The following is a 26,605-nucleotide window of genomic DNA, read 5'->3' as shown; positions in this document are numbered from 1 at the left end:
CATTGACTTGCAGACGACCTGTCCAACTTGTCCCCATCTCTCACCCCATTTCAGCCGGGAATGGCTCCAGCCCCCCTGCGACCCTCTAGATAATAGGTTACGGATGAAATATGAAGTTTGACAGTTCTTGATAATAGCAACATTGATGAGGAGCCATGGCAGGTTTGAACGTAACATGGTTGTGCTGCCCTCTAGTGGTGAATCCGTCATACAATCAATGTGCAAAAAATTTGCTAATATAATAATCTTTTAGGTAAAAATGCCAAAAATTGTGATGGTTACAGCTCCGTGAATTTAATAAGATCCCGTGACCGTGTTTTACAATATAAAAAACTTGTTATACATAAAACTTATAAAGAATGTGTTGCCTAGATATGTAATAAACTTCAAATACACTAACATTTTACAATATGTGCCTTTATGGAAAGGGCTCAGGTGCAGAATCATATCCTTAAAACATTAATTAATCCTAGTTATGATACAATAGCTGTATTTAATGTTTAATTAAGCATACACACACTCCTTCAAGTTGTATTTACATACACTATGTTTTAGTGACGAGTTGGTGTTGATGTCACTCACATGAACGACGAATACACATTTAAAAATATATATAATACTTTTAAATTTGAAGTATTATAGAAAGTGATTATATTATTATGCCATGCAAAACCATGGCTTTCATTGCTGTGTTTACCAGCACAGATTTAAGTTATTCATGTTTGGGATCAAGTCACAGTATTAGTCAAAGTCAAAGTCAACTTTATTGTCAATTCTGCCATATGTACAGGACATAGACGGGATTGAAATGCCGTTTATCTTTGATCCCCAGTGTACACATATATAAATAGACAGAGCATATAAGTGCGGAACATATTAAGTACTCAAAACATAGTACACAGTACAACATAGTATGCAGTCATAAGGCACACGTTGGATAGGATAGACTAGTGCAAACCGGAATAGTGCAAAAATGGATTGAGAGTGCAAAAATACTTAATGGGATGTAATGTAATTTACATTCACAGGATGTATTCTTCTATTATTATTATTATTATTATTATTATTATTATAACTATCGCTTCTTATTAAACTTTGTAAACAGCTTTATAATATTAGACTATTTTAACACTGGTTTACTCCGACGCTCAAACCAGTCAGACTGCGCATGCGTTGCCGGATCAGCGGAAGCTGTATGTGCGGCAGGCGGAAGCGCTGACGTCCTTTCTGATCCCGGACTGCCATCATGGTGAGTTCGCCATGAGGGTTTTGGCAATTACAAGATGCATTTCTTCTCCTATATGTGGTTTCACTGGAGCAATACGAGTCGCATGTGTTGTTAACACACCCATTCACATATTGGTCGAGTGTTTGTAATGGGAAAACACGGTTTAGCCTTTAAATGAGCGTTAGTTAAGATGTCGGCTCTTGCCCGTACTGCAACGTGGTCGGTCGGGCTGAGAGGGCCGAGAACAGCTCGGTGAAACAAACCCGTCTCTCTCGGTTTGTCTCCACAACACTGACTTGAATCCTGCGTGTACGACTGTGTTACATCTAAATGTATCTTATCCCTGTCGTTCTATGTAGCCCGGTTTCGTGTAGTTGTTAGCAGGGACATATGCTAGTTGATGCTAGCTAGTTCAGTGCTACCGACCGCTAGCTCCCCAGCCTCCGTGCTGACTGACATGCAGGTTCGCGTCCGCCCGCCGCCGTTTCTGATCATTTCTCGTGTCCGGTGTCTTTTCTCAGGTGTTCAAGCGCTTCGTCGAGATCGGCCGCGTCGCCTACCTCTCTTTCGGACCCCATGCTGGCAAGCTGGTGGCCATCGTTGATGTCATCGATCAAAATAGGGTGAGCCCCCTGAAGCACAGTTATTTGATCATTGTCAGCTTTTTCTTTTCGGACTTGATAATGATTGTGTTGTGTTTTTTTGTGCCCCGTGTTTTCCAGGCTCTGGTTGATGGTCCCTGCACAGGAGTGAAGAGGCAGTCTATGCCCTTCAAGTGCATGCAGCTCACAGACTACGTCATCAAAGTACCTCACAGGTGAGTGGGAGCAGTGACCACACCACCAAGACCCTGCACATAGTGAACACACCTAAGATGCATGTACTGGATCAGCTTTTCAAATGTCTGTCCTATCCTTTAACATGTAGTTGTTTTATAATAGATAGGATGAGATGGAAAAACTAAGACAATCCCTGAAAGAATGTGTCCTCAGGTCTACCAAGCTACACGCACTGGACTGTAAAGTCTGTAAATATGTATAAAGTTTAAAAACTATTGAAATTCCAGCGTGTGTATATATAAGGGCACCATCTGGAGGCACAGCTTCAGCATTGTAATCTGAAGAAAATTGAAGATTTGGACTTTGTATGTGTACAAATGCGTCCAATGTGACCAACTTGGATATAATACATCTTGTTTTAATAAATGTAGTTCGCCAGTGATCCCATGACCTTACCCAGAGCCAGCTTTTAAATTGACCCAATGGAAACATCTATATGTTTTACAGTGTCAACACATGCTTTTACTACGAGATCTTACTGTATGTTATGTTTCACAGTGCCCGTCAGAAGTTTGTGAGGAGAGCCTGGGAAAAGGCCCAAGTCAACGAGAAGTGGGAACAAAGCAACTGGGCCAAGAAGATCGAGGCTAGACAGAAGGTAAAGGCCGTGTTTCATCATCTGGTCATTGTTAACACCGAGTTGGATATTATAAATGTTTAGATCTTAGTGTTATTTGAGGAGCAGGAACAGTGTCATTGTTCTCCTGTGGAAATGATTGGCTCTCATATAGTAGTGATCAAAGACACCATGCAGCTGATATTGGAGATTTCTTTAATCTGGCTTCAGGATTAAATAAATTAAAGTCCATATATGGGTTTATTCTGTTTTTGTGACTGTAGATTAACTGTTCACTTTTCAGATTGTAGATAAACATGGGAGGTTGTATTTGTTTGGGGGGGAGTGGATCATAAACACGTTGAATTTGAGCTCTGTCTTCTGGAAATGTTACTATATCATTGTCTAAGCCAGAGTAGCCATGTTGGTTAAGCTTAGAATGGCTAGGTGAAGCTGTGGGTCCTCATCTCACCTGAGCCAGTCATCTGAGCTGCTGGGTGATGTTTCTCACTGGATCAAGTGAACCTCAAAATCTGCTGCAACTGTTTTTTATTTGCTAGATGGAAACTTATCACCTTTACACAACAAGCTATCTGTGAACCCAATACTTAAATGTGTCGCCAGCGTCATTTAGTGTCAATGGCAACACTGTTTGGATTTTTTCAAGTTCTGTTATGTTTCCTCTCTTTGAATCACTAATTCCTTGCTCTGATGGAAATATTGCTGTGTTTCCCAAAGTTTTTGTTGGCTACATTATCATAAATACATTTGAGATTGATCAATCATTATCTATTCCTGGGCTTGGGTTGATTAGCCCTGGTGGCTTCTGTCCTTTTTTTGTGATGAATTTAAGTTATTACAGTAAAAATTCGACTAGACTGGTTAACACATATTGGTCATTGAAAACTTATCGGTGGTTGACACTTTTTACTGTCTTTAATAATCATCATATATCCTGGTTATCATGTTTTGTAATGAAATGTATCCAGAACTTAAATGTATATCACTGACTTTATTTCCATGGTTTTCTTTGCAGAGGGCCAAGATGTCTGACTTTGACCGCTACAAGGTGATGAAGGCCAAGAGGATGGTAAGTGCTACAGAAACACATCACCTGTTAAGCAAATCAGCCAAGTAACCGAACCCAAGTTCTGTTGGTTTAGTACGAAAGATGAGCTTTATCATCTGTAGCTAATGCAAAAATCAAAATATCCCACATGGACAAATTAATTGGTTTAAAACAACACTGTTCTCAATAGTTACACCCTTAAAGTTGAATATAAAAATGCAGCATAGACATATTGTAGTTCATATCCACTTTATTAAATGGGTGAACATGGTTGGTTTATTGAGGACAGCTCTCTATAGTAAACCCTCACTATTAATGAACTTACCCTGTGTGAAAGGCTGTGTTGTACTTTTAAAGCTGTGTTGAATGTGATCAGCCTTTTCAGACCAAACAAGTAAAATAAATGATGGCTCACTTGGTTTTACTGTAATTGTGCCACTGGGCCAGCATTTGTAACAGCTTGGTGCCACTGTCACTTTGTGACAGATAAATGAAGTGATTTCATTTCCCTTCACAACCAGTGGCACGTGGCCATTCGTGTGTGTGTGTGTGTGTTAATCCTGCAGCAGTTACTGAGAGTTGTTCTTGTTTTCTGCAGAGGAACAAGATCATCAAGCATGAGGTGAAGAAGCTCCAGAAGGTGGCAGCAAAGAAGTGAACAGTTTTCACTAAATAAATGTTTCTGTTCAATTTTCCATCTGTGTCTCCTCTTTTCTCTATTTGGTAAAACATGTAGTAGCTCGATTGCATGTTCTCCACCTGTGAATACATCTTTGAACATTGATAAAGTAAATGCTTGCAACGCTCTATATGACTTCCTCTTACAGAAGTGGTATCATGTGACACCTCCACTGAGGACTGAGTCAGTTGTCTTGTTGGACCTGGTTTCTCATTTCCATCAGCACTGTACATCCTGTTCTTTCTCTGTGGATTTCTGTTGAAACACTTCGCTGATGCAGCAGTGATGTAGTTAATCTTTTGAGAATTATGAAGCCAAAGAATATGTATTATCAAATGATATAAGTTAAATAATATAATAATGAACAGGTGAAAAGGAGTTTGTGTTCTCATACCCAAACTCCCAATGTCTCTGTTCATATTAATACCCAGAAGTCTTCCTACGGTCAACAATTCAGATCTGAAAAACTATTCATCATGCATTGCAAAATGTTTTTTTTAAATGCCTATATCTTGTTAGATTTTATAGTTTTAACAATAGTTATCTTGATGCGTTTGAGTGGTTTTGCCTTAATGTTGGAACAGGAGGGTTTTGTGAGCTGAACCCAAGTTTATCTTTAGTTCTGAATATGTTCAGCAAAATATATGATATAATATATGAAGTATATTTAAATCATATTGAACCTTTAAATAGTGCAGACAGATCTACTGGGCTATTAACATGTCACATTAATATTGGCAAGTGTAGTGAATATCTGTTAAAAAACTACATTAACAAAAAGCCACTGAGGCACCAGTTCATTGGATTGTACTCAGGCTATTAAGTCTATTGTCCAGGCAAGATTCACTGTTGGGTTGAGTTATTTTCCAGTTCAAAGGCAAACATACTGTACATGTGCTCATCCTGCAGCTTCTTTTCATGCTTTGATAAAAAACCATGTCCCTTCCTGGTGCTTCCCCTTAACACAGCTGCTACCTTTACTCTAAATCCTACCTGGTCTAGTGCTTAGTGCCCTCAAATATAGATGCAAAAATAACAATATAATATATCAAACTGAAATAGCTCCTACAATAAGGATACAAATATAAACTAAAGCTATTAAGCCAATGTTGACACATGCCTTAATTTAGTCAAGAGGCAGAATTGACTTGACATACATTAATTTGTTTTCACTACAGTAGCCACTAGCGTTTTGGGTAAGAGCTGTTTATCTGATTTATTTACTAAAACCTTTTTCCTCTTCTGTTTTTCAATCATTGTTTTGTACAAAGAATCCTCCTCACACTACCACTAGATGGCAGTCTCAGCTTATAGTGGAGCTTGACCCCTTTGTCTTTCTGCTGAAAATGGCCATAAAACAGCCTCTCACATGTCTGGAGCTAGATGCAGATCCACAGAGTAAATAACACGTGGAGGCTGTTTGCTGCCAGGTTGTGGTGATTGAGGGAAATGAATAAATTACCTAACAGAGCAGGTGTCACTTAAACCCACCACCACACAGTGCTGCCTGCCATCAAAGACGTCAACTGGAGACATGAGTCCCTGCTGCCCTGACCAGCGTGGAGGCAGAGCCCTTCAGCAGCCAAACAGGATCCACCTCAGAGAGAAGCCTGGTAAATATTACATAACATCACATTTGAACATTGTCCAGCTGGTGCAGAGAGGACAGGGACAGGTTGGAACATGATACAAACACACACACACAGCGAGTGGATTCCTCCCTGAGAGCTGAGGATGGCTGAGTGGTGGAGGATGCCTGTGGTCTGACTGACAGCCTGTCTGTGGTGTCAGTGCTGATTATGGTGATAATGAGCCATTGTTCCTCTGCAGCCTGATCCATGCAATACAAACATGAATGTAAAGTCCCCCCCCTCTCTGTAGTTTAGTGTCTGAGAGCATGGGCCTGTCATCAGCTGAGCTGCAGAGGAACCAGTGTTGTTATTATCACTGGGCCTGAAAAACACGCTGTTCTCTCAGCGTAGCTCTGACGTCAGAGATGAATGGTAGCGAGGTGCAGTGATGACACAGCTGTCATTGGCTACTAGCTATACCGGAAAACAGGTGAATATTCCTTCACAATAAAAGCTTATTTCAGCTTATTAAGTGTTCCCATTTTACATTGAGGTACAAAACAATGAAATAAAACAAGGGCTAAATGTATGCATCTGTGTTGATTGTTCATGTATCTCTTAGGACCTTCTAAAACATGTTGAAGTTTATTATCTTTTTCAATGTTCCCATTATTTGTATTTGTTTTTACTGTTTTATACTTGAGCTTCTCATTGCTTTTATTATTAGTTGTTTTTTCGTTTTTAAAGGTGCCATATAAATTAAAATGATATAATAATAATAATATTATTAATAGCTGGAGTGTACTACTACTACTACAAATAACAATATTATCTGTAGAAGTAGTAGTAGTAGTAGTACACTCCAGCTTCCCCTCACTATCCTCAAAGGATTAGCGGTATAGATAACAGATGGATGATTACAAGGCTTTTTAATTTTATTTTATTTTATTTTATTCTTGGGAAAAACTTTTAAAGTGTTTTTATATTCCCATCTTTTCTCACTGTAAAGAAAGAAGAAGAAAATAACTGAAACATGAACTTGGGTAACAACTTTGATTATGATCATTTTTGCCGAGATTCAATTTGCTGGGGTGAAATAACAGCCAAGGATAAATGATGTTAGTAAATATTAAGGTAACAGGAGGGTTAGGATATTGATGATGATAAATGCATTAAATCAAATATGATTTTTTGCACTAAATCACTAATCATCCTCAATATTTTTCACAATGTGTGTGAAATATGTTTACACTTGCAAGTACTATAGGTATTAAGTCAAAGATATTTCAAGTTGTATTTGTTAAATGTAAGTCAACAGTGTTCAGCTCAACAATGCAATAAGAGCAATCATTTTAATAAAACTGTAAAAAAGAGTTCAATATAGAAAAATCAAGTATAATACTATAGTACTATATACATTAGTGGGTGCCAGTGTAAAACCAAAGGGACATATGTGTATTGTATAAGTACAAGTATAGATGTTATTGCATATTTTCCAGAGGTGAGCAAACAAAGAGTGCAAACAGGCAGGTAACAGATAAACAGAGGATTGTTGGATGCAAATTTTAACTGAATTTAGAAGCCTGGTGGCCGGTGAGTGATATGATCAGAAAATGTCTTACTTATACACACTGTGATACCTTAATGTTGCGTATATGACTGTTTTATAGATCATTGACCTGAGAGGTCTGACAGCCTCTGCTTCAGATCAGATGGTTTATGTTTTGTGTTGGGAGTTGCCATCATTTATCTGATGTTGTGATAAGGTGATCATGAGGATAATGGACATCTTGACATGACTGATACTGGACTTAGGCGGCTGTTCGCTCCCTTTTGGTATAATACTGACATTTTTATAAAGTCATATTTTCAAGTAAGGACAAGTGAGCCTTATTAATTTGATTATTTTCTTCACCACTGTGAACTCTGATTAGAAATTCAGTCATCTTTCATCAGACATCTGTGTGGAAAATGTTTCTTCATCAACAAGTGAAGAACGCAACAAAAACCCAATCAAAATGACACAGTACATAATAAATGATCATAAAAAATCAAATCCATGACTAATAAGAATAAGGCTCCTCTGATTTGAAAACATGCATGTTGCAGCTTGAGCTTTTATAGTGGATGATTCATTTACTGCTTTTATTTTGAAACATGTTTCCTGTCCCAGCTACGTTCACTTGACGTGACTAAGAGAGAGAGGGGGGGTGGAGAGAGAGGGGAGGAGAGGTAGAGAGAGGTTGAGTTGACAGAGTAACACATTTACTCAGGGACACTGTGGAATAATCTCCGCTTTTACCATCAGTCGGTCCCGAGTGTCAAAGGGAACGTTGGCGGTGAACCCCCTGCTCCGGGCCCGGAGCCCCGCACTGTCCCGCAGTTTGAGAGGCAGCAGAGGGGAGGAGGCGCCCAGAGGTGAGAGGGACCGTGAGCTGGAGAGAGAGAGAGAGAGAGAGAGAGAGTGAGGCGGATGTGGTGGTGGTGAGGACCCGGTGATAGTCTGTGGCAAGTTAGCTTTTCTCTGGGGGACGCATCCCCGTGTCTTCGTGTGATTGTGTGTGTGTGTGTGTCTGTGTGTCTGTGTGTGTGTGTTGGCGCAGGGCTGCCCCGCACCGTCGTGTTTATGTGTCTGCAGCCAGCAGGCATGTTGACAGGGGAGGGGGGCGGGGGCCGGGGGCCGAGGTCCCATATGGGCAGCAGCACCTATGCAGTGACAGTCTCACTAACAAACCTTTCACAGATTTAACACTATGATATTGGATTTCGCTGCCACAGTAGTAAAGTGATGTGTTTATCATATCTAACTGTTCCAACACCATATAATAAAATACATGCGGCATCTTAACTACACACTGTTACTTGCACTAGTTTTGATGAAAGTGAACATTAGTGTCCTCTTGTACCTGTTAAGAAAATACCAATAATAGTATTCCACATGTATGCCTCTTATTGTGAAATTCAACCATTTATATGCATACTCACAACCATTTTTATATTCATGTCATATTGTATGCTATTGTGAATTTACACATATATCTTTATATAGTTTACTGCTACTTGGTATACTATGATGAAATTATACTCATATTGTTATACTCATATTCATTTTGTCTACCATACCTGCCTTTATGCTTAAAACAATCTATATAGGCATTTGTATACTATTCTATTTCAATATCTCCTGTATTATGCTAATACACAAACACAGTATCCATTAAGTACATTTCTCTACCAATTATATTTGTAGATATATTAGTATAGTGTGATAGATGATGTACATACTCTCTGCAATTTTCATTTGATTTGATTGCATTGCCTTTTTTATTCTCTCGTCGACCTCTTATCTTATTACTATGATATCCAGGTTAGGGACTGAGTTTACAGTGACTTTAACATAGTCCTACAGTAACACCGTCCTGACAGTATGATGGTATTGCACTCCTTGTGCATATCAAGGACATTCTTTAAAGATGCACAAAATGCGTGCAAAAATTAAAATACAGAATCCTACAGAAAAGTTACTAGATAATATTTAACATATTTACCTATATATCACAGTTGATAGTGTAAGGTACTGTAACTCCTGTGGTATCACTGTAATATTGTAATAACACCGTAATCATTTGTTCAATATTCTATCTAGATGTCTTAGAGCAGTGGTTCAGGATCTGTAAATTGTGAGAGGTTATAAGTTTATTGTAATTCAAGGCGATACAAAAAATTCTGCTGCTCAAAAATCAGGTTGATATTTTTCTTAAGTCTTTAAAACTCTGAGTGATCTGGTTAACAACTGGTGATGTAGGGTTGTTTGAAGTTGTCAGAGGACATAACTTGGGACCCATTTTACAATAGTACAACTAGCTGTGCAAGACTTTACAAATATTACCATAGGCTTTGTCTTCCAACATTTCATATATATTGATATCGCAATCAAATGTATCAGTAAACAGATGTTCCAGTTATTCAGGGGGTTTTATTGTCTCATATTCATTATCTTGAATCTCACAGGCTGTGAGTGTAGCAGCTATTATAAAAGGTCCTTGACCTCATATGTGTCTGTGTGCTTTTGTGCGCACACACAGACCCTACCATCTTGTAAATCAATACCTTGAACACTTACACAACCAACCTGAAAGCATGCATACACTGATACACTGCTCTACTGTACGTACACATGGCAGAAAGACGAAACATGTTCCTGCCTGTCTTTGTAATTACAATACTAAACTGAATTTAGCCATTTAGTGTGTTAGTTTAAAGTTTTCTCAGTTTTGAATTTCACCCATCGACTGAAGTGAGTTCACGCACACATGCTTAACCCTAACCCTAACACTAACCCAAGTCTTAACCCTCAAACAGCTCATTGAATTTGTGAGGACCGGCCAAAATGTCCTCACAATGATGGTATTGAACCAAAATTGGCCCTCATTACTATAGATAGACATGCACACACATACACACACACACACACACTCTCTCTCTCTCTCTCTCTCTCTCTCTCTCTCTCTCTCTCTCTCTCTCTCTCTCTCTCTCTCTCTCTCACACACACACACACCATGGCTAAGTAGATGTTTGACTGGTACTACCACACCAGCTCATCACCACACTATAGCCCTCATTGATCTCACCTAACCTGCTCTGTCAGCCAGACTATAGCGTGTCAGAGCTGTGCGTGTGTCTGTGTGAATACATCTGGGAATGTGCGTGCAGCAAATGTTTGTGTGTGTGTGTGTCCCCTTTCATGGCAGGTTTCTGAAACATCAACACCTACATGTTGTCAGTGTTGATGTGATGCGAAGACTTCAGAAAAGTTGAGATGACTGTGTCTGTTAGTGTGTGTGTGTGTGTGTGTGTGTGTGTGTGTGTGTGTGTGTGTGTGTGTGTGTGTGTGTGTGTGTGTGTGTGTGTGTGTGTGTTAGAGAGAGATGGAGCAGAGACAGATAGAGATGTCAGCCTCCTATTATAAGGAAAAATGACTCACTCTTGTCTCACAGGTTCAGTCCTCAAACTGAGGTTCACATAAAAAGCCCAAAGAGCTCCACAGGCTTTTATAGTTTCATTTAAGCGACCACAAACTGTTGGTGGGTCAGACGTTTTTGCCATCTTACTGCATCTAGCTGTGTTTGTAGGTGTGTTGCCTGGCAACACCTATTTGGTTTCCTGTTGTCTCTGTGAATCCAGGTGAGTGGAACACACCCAGGCGATGATCACCTTTAAGGAATGTTCTTTGTCTGTACACTATGTGGGTTTTATTTTGGCGTCTCTGTGCTCTTGGCACGTACGTAGATTCTTGGAAGAGGAATGGCATGCTTCCCCTGGAGGCATTGTTTCATAATCATGGCTGTGAAACAAAAAATGTTATGACGACAGTAGCTCATGGTGAAAAGAGCGGCTGGTCGGACATGTGAGCGAGGTGGCATATGAGATAAATTTGTTCAGATTAGTAGAGTTTTGTCTTCCCCCAGGAGTGACAAATTCTAAACTAGAATTAATTAAATAAAAATATGAACTAGAATAAATTGAATAATGTCAAAACATATAAATAAATAGAATATAATCTACAATATGAGTTGATATTATGAATAAAGATTTCAAAACATAGCAGATAACATTTGACAATAGAATGTGGTAATAACGAACTAGAGCTGAAAAGGTCAGTCAATTATTGGTTAATGATGGTGATTAATGGATTGTTAGAAGATTAATGCAATCATTTGAAGTAATTTAAACAAAATAATTGCAGATTAGTTGTGTTAGTCCCTGTTCTTGTATTTTAAAATAAAGCATAAAAAATTAAATTAAAGTAATCGATTAATAGAAAATATAGATAGTGGTTAGTAGAAGCCCAAATGGTAACCATACTTATATATTTCTTATTTATCCTTTAAAGCTGCATTCCTGAGCCAATATATCTAATCCAACATTAACCCTATAGGGTTATGGGTAGTTTCTATAATAAAGTAAGATATGTGTCCTCAACTCTTACCGTCTATGTACGAGTCAAACTTCCATAAAAGAGTCTTTTATCCAAAGTCAGTGAATATCCCCAAACATTCATATAGAACATAGAATCATCAGTATATTTCATGAAAGCTCATGTGTTGTGTTGTACACTTCAGTGAATGCTAGTTCTAATTTTAAATAAACTTTGAAATTGTAGTAGTAAATGAACATTTTCATGTCCAAGATTTTACAATAATTGAGTATAGATTTTTATCATTATTAATTGCCATCACTCGTTTGAAATTTACACATGTCCACCTTGGTTGTGGACCAAATACCTAAACATTAATGTAATTGTTAAGTGATTTAAAATGCACCCAGATATTATTTTTGCACAGTGTCTGGTGTTGGAACTCTGTCTGCATTTACAAAGTGGGAGGAACACTTCCTCAACTATAGTGCCAGAAAAGAACAGTAATGGTGGGAGTATGCTGTCTTAAGGTGACTCAGATTCAGCTGAATCTCCTGTGTTATATTGTCAATACAAATGGGTGAATCTAGATTTCCTCTTTATCTCTTCCACCCTCAGTCAGATCAACAGTGGACTGGACGAAGCTCTGTGAGCAGTTGCCGTTACCAAGTAAACCTCCCTCAAATCCCTGAGGCTACCTCTTAGAAGACGCACATCTTGTCTAGAATCAACCGAACCACCACCACAGCCCTCACCTAACTTCAACCCACTCAGGAGGAGATGGAGAACTGACCGAGGACCAGCAGGCGACAGAAGGCAGCTCCTCCCTCCCCCGTCCGCCAGCCAGCATGGCGGGGCTCAAGCGCCACCACGATGGGAAGATTGCTGGGCTGTATGACCTTGACAAGACTCTAGGCCGTGGGCACTTTGCTGTGGTCAAACTGGCTCGACATGTATTCACTGGGGAAAAGGTATGCCTGTCCATGTCTGTACATGCAAGTGCAACGCTTTAATGGTAGTGATGGAATGTCCTCATTTAACCAGCCAGTGTCAACACACTGTTGAAAATTCCAGCCACTCCCTCAGAGACACAAGGGTGACTAATAACAATTTAAGTTATGTATTGTAAGGTTTGAGTAGAATGATTGACAACATGGTATTGATCTAGCTTTTTTCAATGTTTTACCATCACATTTTAAAGGTCTTTCTAACATGACAAGTCCAATCACTCAATACTTCTAAGGTTCTGCTTGAGTATGATTATAGATATTCATCATAATTAGCAGCTACAGCAAAAAAACATCTTCGCCATTGTTGCTGGCGTGGGAAAGATGGCTATCATTAGCTTTCATATTTTGTCACTCGTCCAGGTTGCAGTAAAGGTGATAGACAAGACAAAGCTGGACCCGGTGGCACGGGGTCACCTTTTCCAGGAGGTGCGATGCATGAAGATGGTGCAACACCCCAACGTGGTGCGCCTGTACGAGGTCATCGACACGGCCACAAAGCTCTACCTCATCCTGGAGCTGGGAGACGGAGGAGACATGTACGACTGCATCATGAAGCACGATGGAGGCCTCAGTGAAGAGGTGAGGGAGACCGTGGGCGTCGCAGCGGCCATTCAGATTCATTGGCCTTGACTCTGTCTTTTTAACTGGCAGGTGGAAGGGTCATCCTCCCAGCAGAAGTGTCTTTAACTCTTGAAGTCTCTTCCATCTCTAGGAGTGCTCTTTTATATCTGCACCTGCACTTTGAATTCATTGAATTCTCCTGGAAATGGACGAGAATAACTCAAAAGTACAATCTCCAGGGAAAGGAATTGAGCTGTAGGTCTCGTTTGTGTTTATTTCTAGTGGCAACCGTTCTGTGAAGGACAGGTAGTGAGAAGCTCACCAATGCATTGTGCATACCAATTCTTTAAAGTCAATATATTCCAGATACCAGGAAGCAAATGCTGGACACTGAAAGCTATAATAGGATATAAACATTAGACATTCTGAAACTGAAATGGTAAGTGGCGTGTTATTGACTCTGGATGTACACTCACCATGCACTGAGGGAAACAATCAGCACGTTGAAGTTTGCTAGAAAAACGAAGATTGATGCCACTCTACATGTGTTCGGTATTAGAAGCGGTTAGCCTAGCTTTGCACAATGACTGACAACAAGGGCCAGCAGCTAGCCTAGTCTTTACATAGGTATCAAAAAAGACAAAAAGCTTTAAATAGAGTCAGCTAGCTGTTTCTCGCTGCTCCCAGTCTTTACGCTAAATTGAGCTAATCAGCACCTGGCTGTAGCTTCAAATTTAAACCTGTAATACTGAGTATTTTGAGTACTTGTGGACAGCAGCTTCCATATCACCACCATTTACGTTAAAATGGCTAACTTTACAAGCTAACAGTTGCTTAGATATCCAACACCTATCAGCAACATAAGCATTGATATCAAGTTGTGTTGTCGACAACCTGTTCACAGTTTTTAGCTTTTTTATTGGTCTCTATCAACTCTTGAAAGAAAAGAAATCTGTCCGTTAAGCCATAAATTCTCCAACTTTTTCTCTAGCTAACTGCTAATTGTGTCTGTCAGTAGTTTGGTGATGGGAAGGTTGTGTACTATGGGGTTTTCTTAAGAGTTTTTTTTTTTATTGGACCCTGCTAAATGGCCGGTATTTCTTTGGAGTACATATTGTTTTGCCATCCACCTATTCACACAATTTCATACAGTGCATCTATGTTCAGCACTTGTCTGTCATACATCATTCATACATTGCCAGCACAGTGGTCAGAGGCAATTTGGACTCCAGTGTTTTCCCCAGGGACCCTTCGCCCTGACCTAAATTACCCTATTAGCGTGTAAGAGTACATTCAAACTACAGACTGTACAACACATCTCCAATTCCTCCCACTATCCAGAAATGAAGCCCAAATATCCAGAATAAAAAAGCTGCCATCTTGCCAATTTCTGTGCAGTAGGGTAGCGAGGTCCTGCCAATACATGCTTGACCAAATCTGAGTCAGTCTCAGCTGTCAATCATGATGTTTTACCCTGTTTAAAAAAAACAAAAAACTAATTGAAACAAAACTTATGCCTGAAAATGAACTTGGACATTATTGTGATAAGAACTACCTAAACTGACAGAAAGCATCTTGGAGAAAAACTTTTTTGTCGGGCATGTCGATTTTTTTGTTTGTTCCCATTCCCTAGCATGGAGGAGGGAGGATTTATGACCTATACTGCAGCCAGACACATTTTGTTTGTATAGTCTTTTATATAGTTATAGTAGTGAAATTCAAACTGACATTAGTGCTGAAATGCATTGCTAACACTTGCTTCCCTTTCGGTCTCTCGCTCTCAAGGTGGCCAAGTGTTTCTTTGCCCAAATTGTCCACGCCATCTCCTACTGTCACCGGCTACACGTTGTGCACAGGGACCTGAAGCCGGAAAACGTGGTGTTCTTTGAGAAGCAGGGCGTCGTGAAGCTCACCGACTTTGGCTTCAGCAACCGCTTTCACCCTGGGAAAAAACTCACCACCTCCTGTGGTTCGCTGGCCTACTCTGCTCCTGAAATACTGCTGGGGGATGAGTACGACGCTCCCGCTGTGGGTAAGTCTGCAGAAATGACAGAGTGATTTCTTGGTTACACAGCGGGGAGATATCTTTGTTGTTTTATCAAAGTGCGTGAGATATTACAGCTTTTACCCTCAGAGGAATGGGACACCGTCTCAGTCCTTAGTCTGGAGTGTGCCCCCAGCAGCAGAACATGGTACACACTGTCCTCCACTCGATATCAGCCTGATTAACTGATGCTTTCACATTCACACACACACTCTGCCAATATAACCTACTGATAGCTCTGCATACACTTTGACCACACTATAACCTACAGCACTTCAGATGGACCTTGCAGGGAACTTGGCACATTAACAGCTTTTATCAGCCTGCTGATAAAAGCAGGAGGACTGCTCAAAGATCATCATGTTAGTCTATCAGTCAGTTTGATAATGGGACTATGATCCAACAGAATTGCACTCACACACCTGCAGTTATTTCTTGTCTGCAGTTTACTTTCATTACCACTCCTATCCTTTCTGTGTAAAATCAAATCTGATAACTGATCTGGCTAAAATTGATTTCCTCAGCACTCTCTTCTTCTGTGTGTTTTCAGCGCACACACATCTTTGCCGTGATTGTCGCCGTCACCCCCACGTCTCTCAGATCGATAGCGGTCCCAATCCTTCCTGAGCCGCAGCTTATATATTAAATTAAAATGTAATGGAAAAGAAATGAAATGGAAGCGTGCAGATTGGGGATAAAAGAGGGAAAAATAAATGTGAGGTGATAGTCAAGAGAAAAACAGACATAGCTAAAAAACAAGAAAGCATCAGCTGTCCCGCTGTCTACCCAGAACCCACTGCGTCAGAGAAAAGCACTTTCTATTTTTCTGACTGAGTGGATTTGCAGTGGCTATTTTCTTCTGTCTGCCTTCGCTCACTCTCTTTTGTGCCAAGCAGATGAGGGGAGTAATAACAGCCCCGTTTGTGTGACTGAATGTGTGTGTGTCTGTATGATGGTGTGAGTAGATGGATACGTCAGGTCACCCTTGACACACATGATAAATCAGATGTTTGTGGATATTTTCAGTGTATGTGCGTGTGTGTGTGTGTGTGTGTGTGTGTGTGTGTGTTCTGCCCTCTGGAGTGTTCATACTGCCCGTGCGCTGTTGTTCATTCAGCTGAGATGATGATGTTTTGATTGCGGGGATTATCCACCCAGCCGGGATGTAATATTGTGCGATTCTATCACCAGTGCAGTTGGATGTGGTACAGGCTGAATGGAGGCCAACAGTCCTGGCGTCCGGGGCTTTGAGGTAACCTGGCCTAGGATTACTCTGCTACCCAGGCACCTGCTGGCAGTGTGGAGGGAGCTGGGTTTTACTGGTGACGCTGCAGTTTTGCACAGAGATAAAGAGGCTGTCCTTGCTCGGCTCTTTCCGCTCAGGCCTGTTTGGAATTTATTGCTCTTTAGAGGAAGTGCTGGAAATAATTTGAGATGAAAAGTGATCTAAAATAGAGAGGACAACGTTGCCCCAACAGTCGGTGCTGCACAGGCAGACAGAAGGAGCCAATTAGCAGGAGCTGAACACTCAAAACTGCAAAACAGCAAAAAGAAAAGTCCATTTATTTATTAGTCCAAGTGTTAAGGGCTTTTCCTACATGCTTAGATATCAGGACTATATCAGATGATTCTCCTTATCAATAAATCTGTTTAATAATTAAATAATACATGAATTTTCTTTCTGTTTAATCTTGTCTATAAAATGTTAAAAAGGACACACAGAAAGCAAAGGCTTAATAGACCACTAAGAAATTTAAAAAGCATTCAGTAAGAACAGGAACTGAGGAAACACCATCTCACCAATTTCAGACTAAGACTAAAATTGAACACAGCAAAATAAAGAAGAAAAGTGAACAGAAGAAAATTTGAAATATAAAAATTAGGATAAAATATTAAAATGCTAATAAATAGATGCATTAAAGTGAGTAAAATCCCCCCCAAAATTCTAAAGGATATGCCAAATACTAAAACAGGCTAAAATATAAATAAATGGAATAATAAAGTAAAAAATAAAATATGAGTATAAAAGTATGGCCCTGTCATAAAATGTATCTCTACAATCAAATATAGCTCTGTAATAAAATATAGGACTATGGAAATGTGCATTTGAGAGGTCAGAAGCAGCACATCTCTTGAGCCAAACAATGAACAAGATTACAAATAGTTGCTCAAAATATTAGTTTAATGTTAGTTTAGTCTAAATAATAATTGAATCAAGTAAACATTTTAGCTCTAATCAGTCTCACTTGTGTACCATTGTGGTGTTTAGGGTCCTATTATGCACGATAATTTCCAGTGGAGACTAGAATTAAATAAATGCTTAAAAGACAAAAAGTTAAAGACAGAATAACCACACAAAGGACATTTTATTTTTAATGCAAAAGAGATAAATAAAATAAATCCCAGATTTAACTCACTGCAAACATTTTTGGGAGCAGAGGATGGACTAATTCAAGCTCTGAAAAGATGCCGGACTCCTTTTTGTGCTTTTGATGCTATGCAGCGTGGGCTCCCCTTTTCTGTTCCCAGTAAATAGAAAGTTAAATATAGATTCATGCTTCCTCTTCAAACACAGGATGCAACCAAATAAGCAACTTACCCAAAAGCAATCACTAATAACACATCCTGAGCTCATTAATGCATAATTCAGAGCATATTTGTGCATAGTGAACACGCACAAGTGGAGGATTTTTGTTGTTGCATAATGCTGCTGAACTCGCCCCACTGAACCTGGAGGTTAACAGTGGCGAGACACGAGGGAGTGGCTGTTGGTTATCTCAGGGAGACAATCGGGGTCACAATGCAATGCAGGGCAGCAAAAAGGGATGTTTACACTCGCAGCTGTCAACACTAAGTAGCCAGCGTCATTAGCCCAAGTGATGCTAATGTGCAGTGATGTGAATGGTGTTATCCATGTGTCAGCCATCTGGTTTATAAATAAAGTTATCGAGGAAGGAAGTTTGGCGGATTGCTGACGCAAGTAATGAGGGAGCAGGGTCGAGGTTGCTAGGATACGTTGGCTAGGGGTAAGATGGTGGTGGGGACTGCAGCAGTGTTTGCTGCCTCCATCAGCATTATGAAACGCTGCTTCACAGCCTCACAGCAATAAATACTCACCACCCACAGTAAACGGGCACTTTTACTTTACCAGATTGAAATCTCCAGCGTTTCCTGGCAAACTCAAGCGATATGAAGTAAATCATCAAGGGGTGATGGGGCCGACAAACCCACAACGGCCAACATTTTGGGGCTTTAGGTGTAGACAGCAAATATCTGGGCCAAGACTCTGTCCTCCGTTTGCTGTGTACACTGTTTACACTGCGACCTGTCTTTTATCACACAAGTCGGACCTTATGTCCACACAAAACAAAATCAGAAATACTCGGGTTAATAATCTCTATCTTTAAGTTCAATAAAAGCTGACAGCCGATGCCTTTCGGTCAGTGTGTTCCACCCTCTTATGTCTTCACACAATCTTTATTTGTGGGCAAACAAAGCCTGTTCAAAAAGGATTGGTCAAACTAGAAACAGAAACAAGAGGTTATTCAGCCCCAAAATGTTGTCCCACGCTGACAGATTCTGTATATTAACAGGTAGAATGTGTTTATAGAGATTGCCCAACTCTGCAGTTTACAACCATCTCTTTTGAGCCATTTAGCGTTTTTAGCTAACTGGTGTGATTTAACGGCCTGCAGCTTTAAGTTTTTAGTGCATTCTCACTACTCTCATTAGCCTCTAGCTACTGGCAGCTATTTTGTGAGCAAAAAAGGTTTGATGAACTGCCTGTTCCGCTTTAAACATTCAAAGTAGTTAGAGCGTCATTCGACATTTCTCTGATTGAGATCAAATAAAAGGAAATGGTGGTGTATTGTTACGAGAGGCCTCCCTCACACTATCAGATCAGGGAGACATTCTTTAAATATCAGTTTTTGCTAATACACTTCCTGCTGTAATGCTCTGCTAGAGAATTGGTCCATTACAGTTTTATGATGCATAGGGTTAGGTAGTACCCCCAAATCACATTTGATTAGATAATTTAATGTGAACACTCCCAGGATTAAAATAATTAAATCTTTAACAGCGAGAGAAAAAGGGGAGATTTTGATATAAACCCACACTCGTGATTTTTGGACATATTTGGCATATATATAGAGATATCTTGAACCATAGGAACATAGGATTAGAACGTTGTAATGTGTTTTATATTTAGTTTTGTTATATTTTGTACAGAAGTGGCACTCTGTAAATCAGCTGACTTTTGCTGAAACACAAGGGGAAGAATACATTTCTCAAGGGAACAGTGAACTGCAGCGCTGTGCGTTTCCAGCCCTGTCTCTCTGCTTGTCCTCAGCACATGAGTGCAGAATGTGTGTCAGTGGAGCATCCTGATGTCCAGTGCTGGGGGTGAAAGCCCAGGGCAAAAAGTCGCTCTTTGATATGGTTAATCGGACCAAGAGAACAAATTAGCATTTGTAGGCTGTGAGAGATGAACACGTAAACCCACTTTCGTGAGGCCTGTGTGTCTGTGTGGGAGTGCACACGTGTTTATGTGACGCTGGCGGCAGGCAGCTAGACAGATGCGTCCTAAGCTAGTACATATTTATGGAAATGTCTCTGATCGAATTTGATTCATGCTTCATTTGAACTCTGGGGGAGATGGCTCTTGTTTTCTCTATCTAGGTCACTAAGCAGAAAGGACATACGTGCTTTACTCTGTTGGTCTGTCATCCTCGCTTTTATCATCTCTGTGGCTGCCTTCCTTTACAAAAACCTCACAAATTCTTCTCAAATTATTTGAACGTGGGGAATTTAATTGTATAAACAAAAACTCGCTGTGTCTTGCAGATATATGGAGTCTGGGGGTGATCCTGTTCATGCTGGTCTGTGGTCAGCCCCCCTTCCAGGAGGCCAACGACAGCGAGACGCTCACTATGATCATGGACTGTAAATACACAGTGCCGCCGCACATCTCCCATGCATGCAGAGAGTGAGTAGCACGCACGCACGCATCCCCACGCAGATGGACAGAGAACTTTGCAGGTGCTGCATATTTCATGTTTGTAGATGTGTGAAGGAAAAGGAAGCCAGGCCCCTTCTCCTCTGCCGCTCCTTGTCCTGCTTTCACTCAGTGCTGCAGTCAGCCGCACCACCGTAGATGCAGCCCTGCGTTAAGTGTATCTAATGCACCCTTTAAAATTGGCCCTCTATTTTTAACATTGTGAGGGTTTAACGATGCATCAAAGCAGAGCCGGGGAAAAATAGGTGCTGAATAGATTTTGAATGGCTGTAGCTTTGGATTATCATTTGGTTATAATGTACTTCAAATATGAACCTTATTCCTATGTTGTTTGTTTGCATCTTTGAACAAAGCGACACTTGTGGCCTTGAGGAAAAGGCATTATTCAGTTAAGTTAGTACTGTAGCTCTACCTTAACCAGACTGTAACTACAAATGTGGTGTTTCTATCTGAATTCAACTTGATTATCCCAAGGGAGGGTTCCCTGTTCTGTATTTTTGCATCAAAGCAAAGACTAATAATAACAGTATTTTAGTATTTAAGCTGCTGAGAGCTTATATTTTGTATAGTATGACTTGATGTGTCTTCAGTTTGTCTATAATATTAATCTCCGCTGTCACTCCCTCCAGTCTTATAGGCCATATGCTGCAGAGGGACCCCAAGAAACGAGCGACCCTAGAGCAGATCGAGGCCCACGAATGGCTCCAAGGGGTCGACCCCTCTCCTGCCACCAAGCTGTCCACTCCTCTGGTGTCCCATCGCAGCCTGTCGGAAGAGGAGCACGGCTCCATCATTCAACGCATGGTGCTTGGCGGTATCACAGACCGTGACACCATAACTGAGTATGTGTCCCTTTATCGCACATATACATTCATAAATTAACATCCAACTATTCTCTCCTATATAGTCAATCCTAATCCAAAAATGTATCATGGTTCAGTAGCTCAAAAGAAGTTGAGTTGAATGTCATGAACAGTTTCATTGCCGTACAAGCTGGCAATCTATCCGGAGTGGTTGCCATGTAAAATTAATTCTACACCCTGTCACTTCCTTTTAACTCAAGGTCAGCATTTGGTGCTGATCTGTTTGATGTGTGTGTGTGTGTGTGTGTCTGTGTGCGTGTGTGCGCGTGCGCGTGTGTCCGTGTTTTAAAATTAAAAATGATTTCTCTCGCTCTCCAATCATTTCAGGGCTCTGGAGTCGAATCAGTACAACCACATCACAGCTACTTACTTCCTGCTGGCTGAGAGGATGTTGAGGGAGAGGCAAGAGAAGGAGCAACACAGTCAGACACGATCACCCAGCCCCAGCAAAGCCCAGTTCAGGTACATACACACACTGATACTTCTGTATTCTCTAACCTCCTACCCTAACCTCAGCCATAACTTAATGCCTTACCCCAACTTTTGCCCTAGCTATTTTTATATTCTAACCTGAACCTTAAAACCCTCAAACTCTCAAACGCAGATTGGATGCGTGAGTGGTGCATGTGTTGCGGAAAGTCTTACCTTTCATTTCGGTGGCCATGTTCTCAGGTTAGAGCGTTCACACTGCCTGCGTGAGCGGTGCTGCTGAGAATCGGGGTCTCACCTATTTTCCCCATGTGGTGCGCGTGGTTCACAGCAAAATAGACAGCGAAAATGATCATTCACCACAGTTTTAATGTCGAATATGTCACAAGTTTCAACAAATTGTTATTGCAGGATAGGAAGATGCACGGCTTCATGTTGTAGTGTCCTGGCATTTAGTTGAGGACAGATCATGCATCCTTGATGCAGCAGATCAACGACACAGCCGCTGTGAGCTGCACACGCACTCACTGTGGTTCAGGCGCTAACCCTCAATGTCTTCACTCTAAATCTGGTCCATACAAAGATAGAAGTACTAGCACACACACAAACATGTATTGACAGAGTGCTGTCGCTGCACTGCTGTGTGCCGTCAATCTCCTAAAACGCAGGTTGGACAGCAGATGGACAGATGGAGCTTTCTGCCATTCTCGGCACAGAGTGAAGGACAGACTCAGAATAGAAGAGAGGAGGTTGTAAATCGACTGAGTAAAAATGTAAAAAACAATATCTTGAGACAAGACAGCAAATGTCCATATTATATTATGTCCATATTATATTGAATGACAGCGTTCTAAGCCATAAACTTGTTTGAATAAGCAGCAGCACAGCTTTATTTTTAGAGTTTCTTCACAGAAATGAAGTAGCGACAGGCTAAGGGCGAACCAGATAGCTGTGAAAACACAGATGGTAAACTATAGCACATCTCAAAATATAATTATATGACTTTCACTATCTGCTCTGTATTCTGCAACACAGACCTTACTTCCTCTCTTTTGCCAAATGTTTTACAAAACAAGCAGGACTGGCCCACATTAACTAGCCCAGCGCTTACAAAAAGAAATTCATGTAAATTCATGAAAATTCACTGGTCAAATTTGCAGCTTTGAAACAACTGTTGCAGATCATTTTCTCTTCCTCTGCATCTACAGTCGTCGACTGAAAGTGTGTGAATATAAGAGTGTTACGTGACCATCTCATTTGTCACGTTTCCCGTGATGAAGGATTGATAGTGGATAGATGGATAGGAAACAGTGTTTTCATTAAATATTCCTGTTCTAAAGTAGCATATATTAAAAACTAAATATATATTTTGCGGTCAGTGAAAGAAATAGCTTAACATTTTGGTCAAAAAATATTAATTCTGTTTTTTAGATGAAAAATTTGAAATATCTCGGCCAATTAGCTTAGTTTGGAATAAAGACTAGAATCACTATTTACCCTTTTACATCCTGGAACCCCCCCTGAAATCTGAACATATATACACAGCCACATATATTAGTGTGGCTAATTTAGCTTAATTGTGTTTTCTGTGTTTAATACCCCATAGGCAGTCCTGGCCCACAAGAGTGGATGTTCACCAGGATGTCACTGATGGCTTAGGGGGTCCGTCTATCTCCCACCCTGGGGGGCCACAGTCCCCAGCTCGTAGTGCTGAGAGCCTCCACAAAGGCCCCAGGCCCAAAACCGCTCTGCTGGACCTCAACCAGCGGCAGGATATCCGCACTCCTGCATTCAGCCAGCAGCTGCCTGCACGACAGAACCCAGAGAGGGGGCTCAGGCCTCTGTCAAAGCCCCACTCCAACCCCATCAGGCTGGGCTCTCTGACCTCAGGGGGCCCTTGTAAACCCCGCAGCCCCAGTCTTTTTAGCGTGGAAGAGGATGAGGAGGAAGACAGGGAGGAGGACAAATATTCATCCCCCTCTGCACTGCCTACTCAGGTGGTGCTTCGCAGCAAAGCCTCCTCCTCATCTGCATCCTCTGGTAACCGTCTGGCATCGCGTATGAGCGCTCCGGTCCTGAACCAGATCCACGAGGAGGTTAAAGAGGATGAGGAAGAGGAGGAGGAGGGGAGAAAACTGCATGGACTCGGACTGCCCAAACCTAGCCTCAGCCTCAGTTTGAACTCTCGAATATCATCGCCGTCAACACTCATGTCCTCTCCCATAACTGTAATGGCACCAGTTGCCACTTTCACCCCCAGCTCAGAGACAAGTGATGAAGATACAGACACTCACCACATAGTGGACACGGAAACTGTAGGCGGACATGGGGATGAGAGAGAAGGGAGGAAAGAGGGTAGAGAGAAAATGGTTACAGGGCAGGGCAGTCCCTCCAACTGTGCCAGTCCTGGATCAGGCCAAGGCAAAGGCACGGCCAAAGCCCCCAGCGGCTTGGTGGAAAGCCTAAAGCTGATGAGCCTGTGTCTGAGCTCTCAGTTCCATAATCTGACGGGGGGCGGAGGGGTCGTTGGGGGTGGCAGTGCAGTAGGTGTTGGGGGAGACAACCAGGACCGTCCCATGTGGAGGATGTGCATGGGTGGCTCCACAGGTAGCCTGGATAAGGTCTCGCTCCTGGGTGGCCCCTCACCCAGAGGGAACCTCTACCAACAGCCGCCGCTGGGAGATGTGTTGGCAGACCCGCTGCTGGAGGGCCCCTGCTCGGGCACCCTGAGGCTGGGAGAGCTGGACCTGGCCAGGGAGAACCACAGGAACATGAAGAACCGCGTGCTGCAGATGCCTCTGAGCGACAAGACTCTGTCCGTCAACATCCACCGGAGTCCCAAGGAGGGTCTGCTCTGCACCCCCACCCCACACAGCTGCTGCCAGGTCATCTAGAGCAGGGACAGGCGCTCCGTCAGCTGCTGCACCTCCACACTCCACGTACATCCTGCTTTTGTTTCAGTCATGTCAGCACTGGCTCACGACTTAACGTTATTTATACATTTAGCATTGTTTCCCTTTGTTTAACACTTGCGGTGGACGACTGGGAGAAAGTCCAAAAGTCGAACCTTGCACATTTAGAGACACCAAAAAGTCTCCATGGAGGAGACTGGGTGCCATGCCAAGTATGTGAAGCACTTTAGGCAGATTTAACGAGACACTGAGGGGACATTTTATGCTGCTGGTGTTTAAATAGGAGACATTCAAACTGGATAGGGAAGCTGCTCACATCTCTGCTCTCACACACTTGTATATACTGTACGTACACGACATTCACACTTACATCACTCCAATAAGCTGATGAAAAGGGAAAGCTGGTGACTTTTTAGTGTCATGTTACATATCGTATTCTGTTGTACTTTGACGCTGTTTTTTTAACGTAATTTTTTTAATTATATTTTGAGACAATCATTTTACCAGATTTGTTTTGTAATTTCCGACTGAAAGAATTAAGTTATGACTGTGTTTTCATTCCGATGAGGACAGACAACAGGGTGAAAACGGACAGCAGCACTTGAGTAAGAAGGGGGCACACAGTATTTTGTAACGTATCACTGTTTTATTTTTCTATCTCGAACGTGCTCGGCAGAAAGAAAGCGCACACTCACGTGTCAAGTCTCTGCGGTCACACGGCAGAGGTTGTACATATGTTAATAACCTCCTAGCAGTACTCTGTACCTGTAGTATTGACTGTGAAGTTGTATTGCAGTAGAAACCTGAATACTAGATCCTTTAAAACACCATTATCTTTCACCCCTACTGAATATGCAAGGTTTTGGTTTAGCCCACTGCTTAAAACGTATTTGATGGCTGAAAATGAACATCAAAACAGATTTAAAACTAAGTAACACCTAAGTAAACTATTACACGTGTAGTGGCAGCTCTTTCAATTCCAGTTGGCCCTCAGATCATGATCAGTGGTAGGATCAGGCTAGTTACTGGGTGTAACCAAAACCTTGTACATCCCGTAGCTTTACAGGATCACGGTAGCCACTGTTGTAGCGTACGCCGAGACTAAAAGAACACAGGGGCGTCAACAGAACACAACCGCACCATCCCTCCAAGTATCGCTCTGTGTAACTGGATGTGTGACCCCACCCTAGTGGCATATATAACTCGACAGTGCATGTGTTTTTGCTGTAGCAACCTTATTCTTAAACCCACCGAGGTCAAGCCACCTGCTGTATCTACCTAAGCAACCGATTCAAATGGTCACTTTACTGTAGCCTCACAGCAATACCAGCGACTGCAAAATGTACAACAACAAAAAATGGATGTGCCATAAAATCTGTCTTGAGCATATTGTACTGTATGTACTGTATATGATAGAGATCTATTAAAATAAAATGATGTGAATGCAGTGCAGCTCCATTTTTATTTTACCGACCCACCTTTGTATAGGTCTGTTCACACGTTCAGAGGCATGAAGGTGAGGCACTTTTAGAAAAGTATTATTGCTATGATCTCTTGTGCAGCCATATTTTCAGCCTCAGTGATTTAAAAAAAGGGTTTTAGAAAATGAATTATCTTTCATTGCAGTCTCTGACCATGGCAGTAAGGACAATTGATTCCTGGAAAAGCTAACAAGAGCATGCTACACCAAAGCTCCAGTCAACCGAGCCACAGCAGGGAGCCATTTTCGATAACGGTAAACCCACTGTGCGCAAAAGTTTCAGCACCAATAATCTGCCAGACACAGTGAGAGACTAGCTTCTAGACAAGGAGGCATTAAGAACCACACACTTAGGAGTTGGAGGAGGCCAACTTTTCCATGTGTCACTCACTAACTTCTGACTAATGTCTCTGCTGCAGTGGTGTGTGTC

General features: G+C 41.4%; 2 protein-coding genes across 2 annotated transcripts; both read left to right on the top strand.

The window, feature by feature from the left end:
* Positions 1 to 1,147: 1,147 nt before the first annotated feature.
* rpl14 (ribosomal protein L14) lies at positions 1,148 to 4,387 on the top strand. Its single transcript, XM_035183597.2, has 6 exons — positions 1,148 to 1,249; positions 1,750 to 1,851; positions 1,951 to 2,045; positions 2,566 to 2,665; positions 3,660 to 3,713; positions 4,291 to 4,387. The coding sequence occupies exons 1-6, from the start codon at positions 1,247 to 1,249 to the stop codon at positions 4,348 to 4,350; spliced, it is 414 nt and encodes a 137-aa protein (XP_035039488.1). The 5' UTR covers positions 1,148 to 1,246; the 3' UTR covers positions 4,351 to 4,387.
* Positions 4,388 to 8,163: 3,776 nt separating this feature from the next.
* On the top strand, positions 8,164 to 26,142 carry LOC118125188 (SNF-related serine/threonine-protein kinase). Its single transcript, XM_035183582.2, has 8 exons — positions 8,164 to 8,360; positions 12,478 to 12,830; positions 13,230 to 13,448; positions 15,216 to 15,462; positions 20,320 to 20,461; positions 21,121 to 21,333; positions 21,682 to 21,816; positions 23,390 to 26,142. The coding sequence occupies exons 2-8, from the start codon at positions 12,708 to 12,710 to the stop codon at positions 24,675 to 24,677; spliced, it is 2,367 nt and encodes a 788-aa protein (XP_035039473.1). The 5' UTR covers positions 8,164 to 8,360; positions 12,478 to 12,707; the 3' UTR covers positions 24,678 to 26,142.
* The last annotated feature ends 463 nt before the right edge of the window (positions 26,143 to 26,605 follow it).

This window comes from Hippoglossus stenolepis, chromosome 17 (assembly GCF_022539355.2).
Source record: "Hippoglossus stenolepis isolate QCI-W04-F060 chromosome 17, HSTE1.2, whole genome shotgun sequence".
Lineage (NCBI taxonomy): Eukaryota > Metazoa > Chordata > Actinopteri > Pleuronectiformes > Pleuronectidae > Hippoglossus > Hippoglossus stenolepis.
This window is presented reverse-complemented; position numbering and strand designations above follow the sequence as displayed.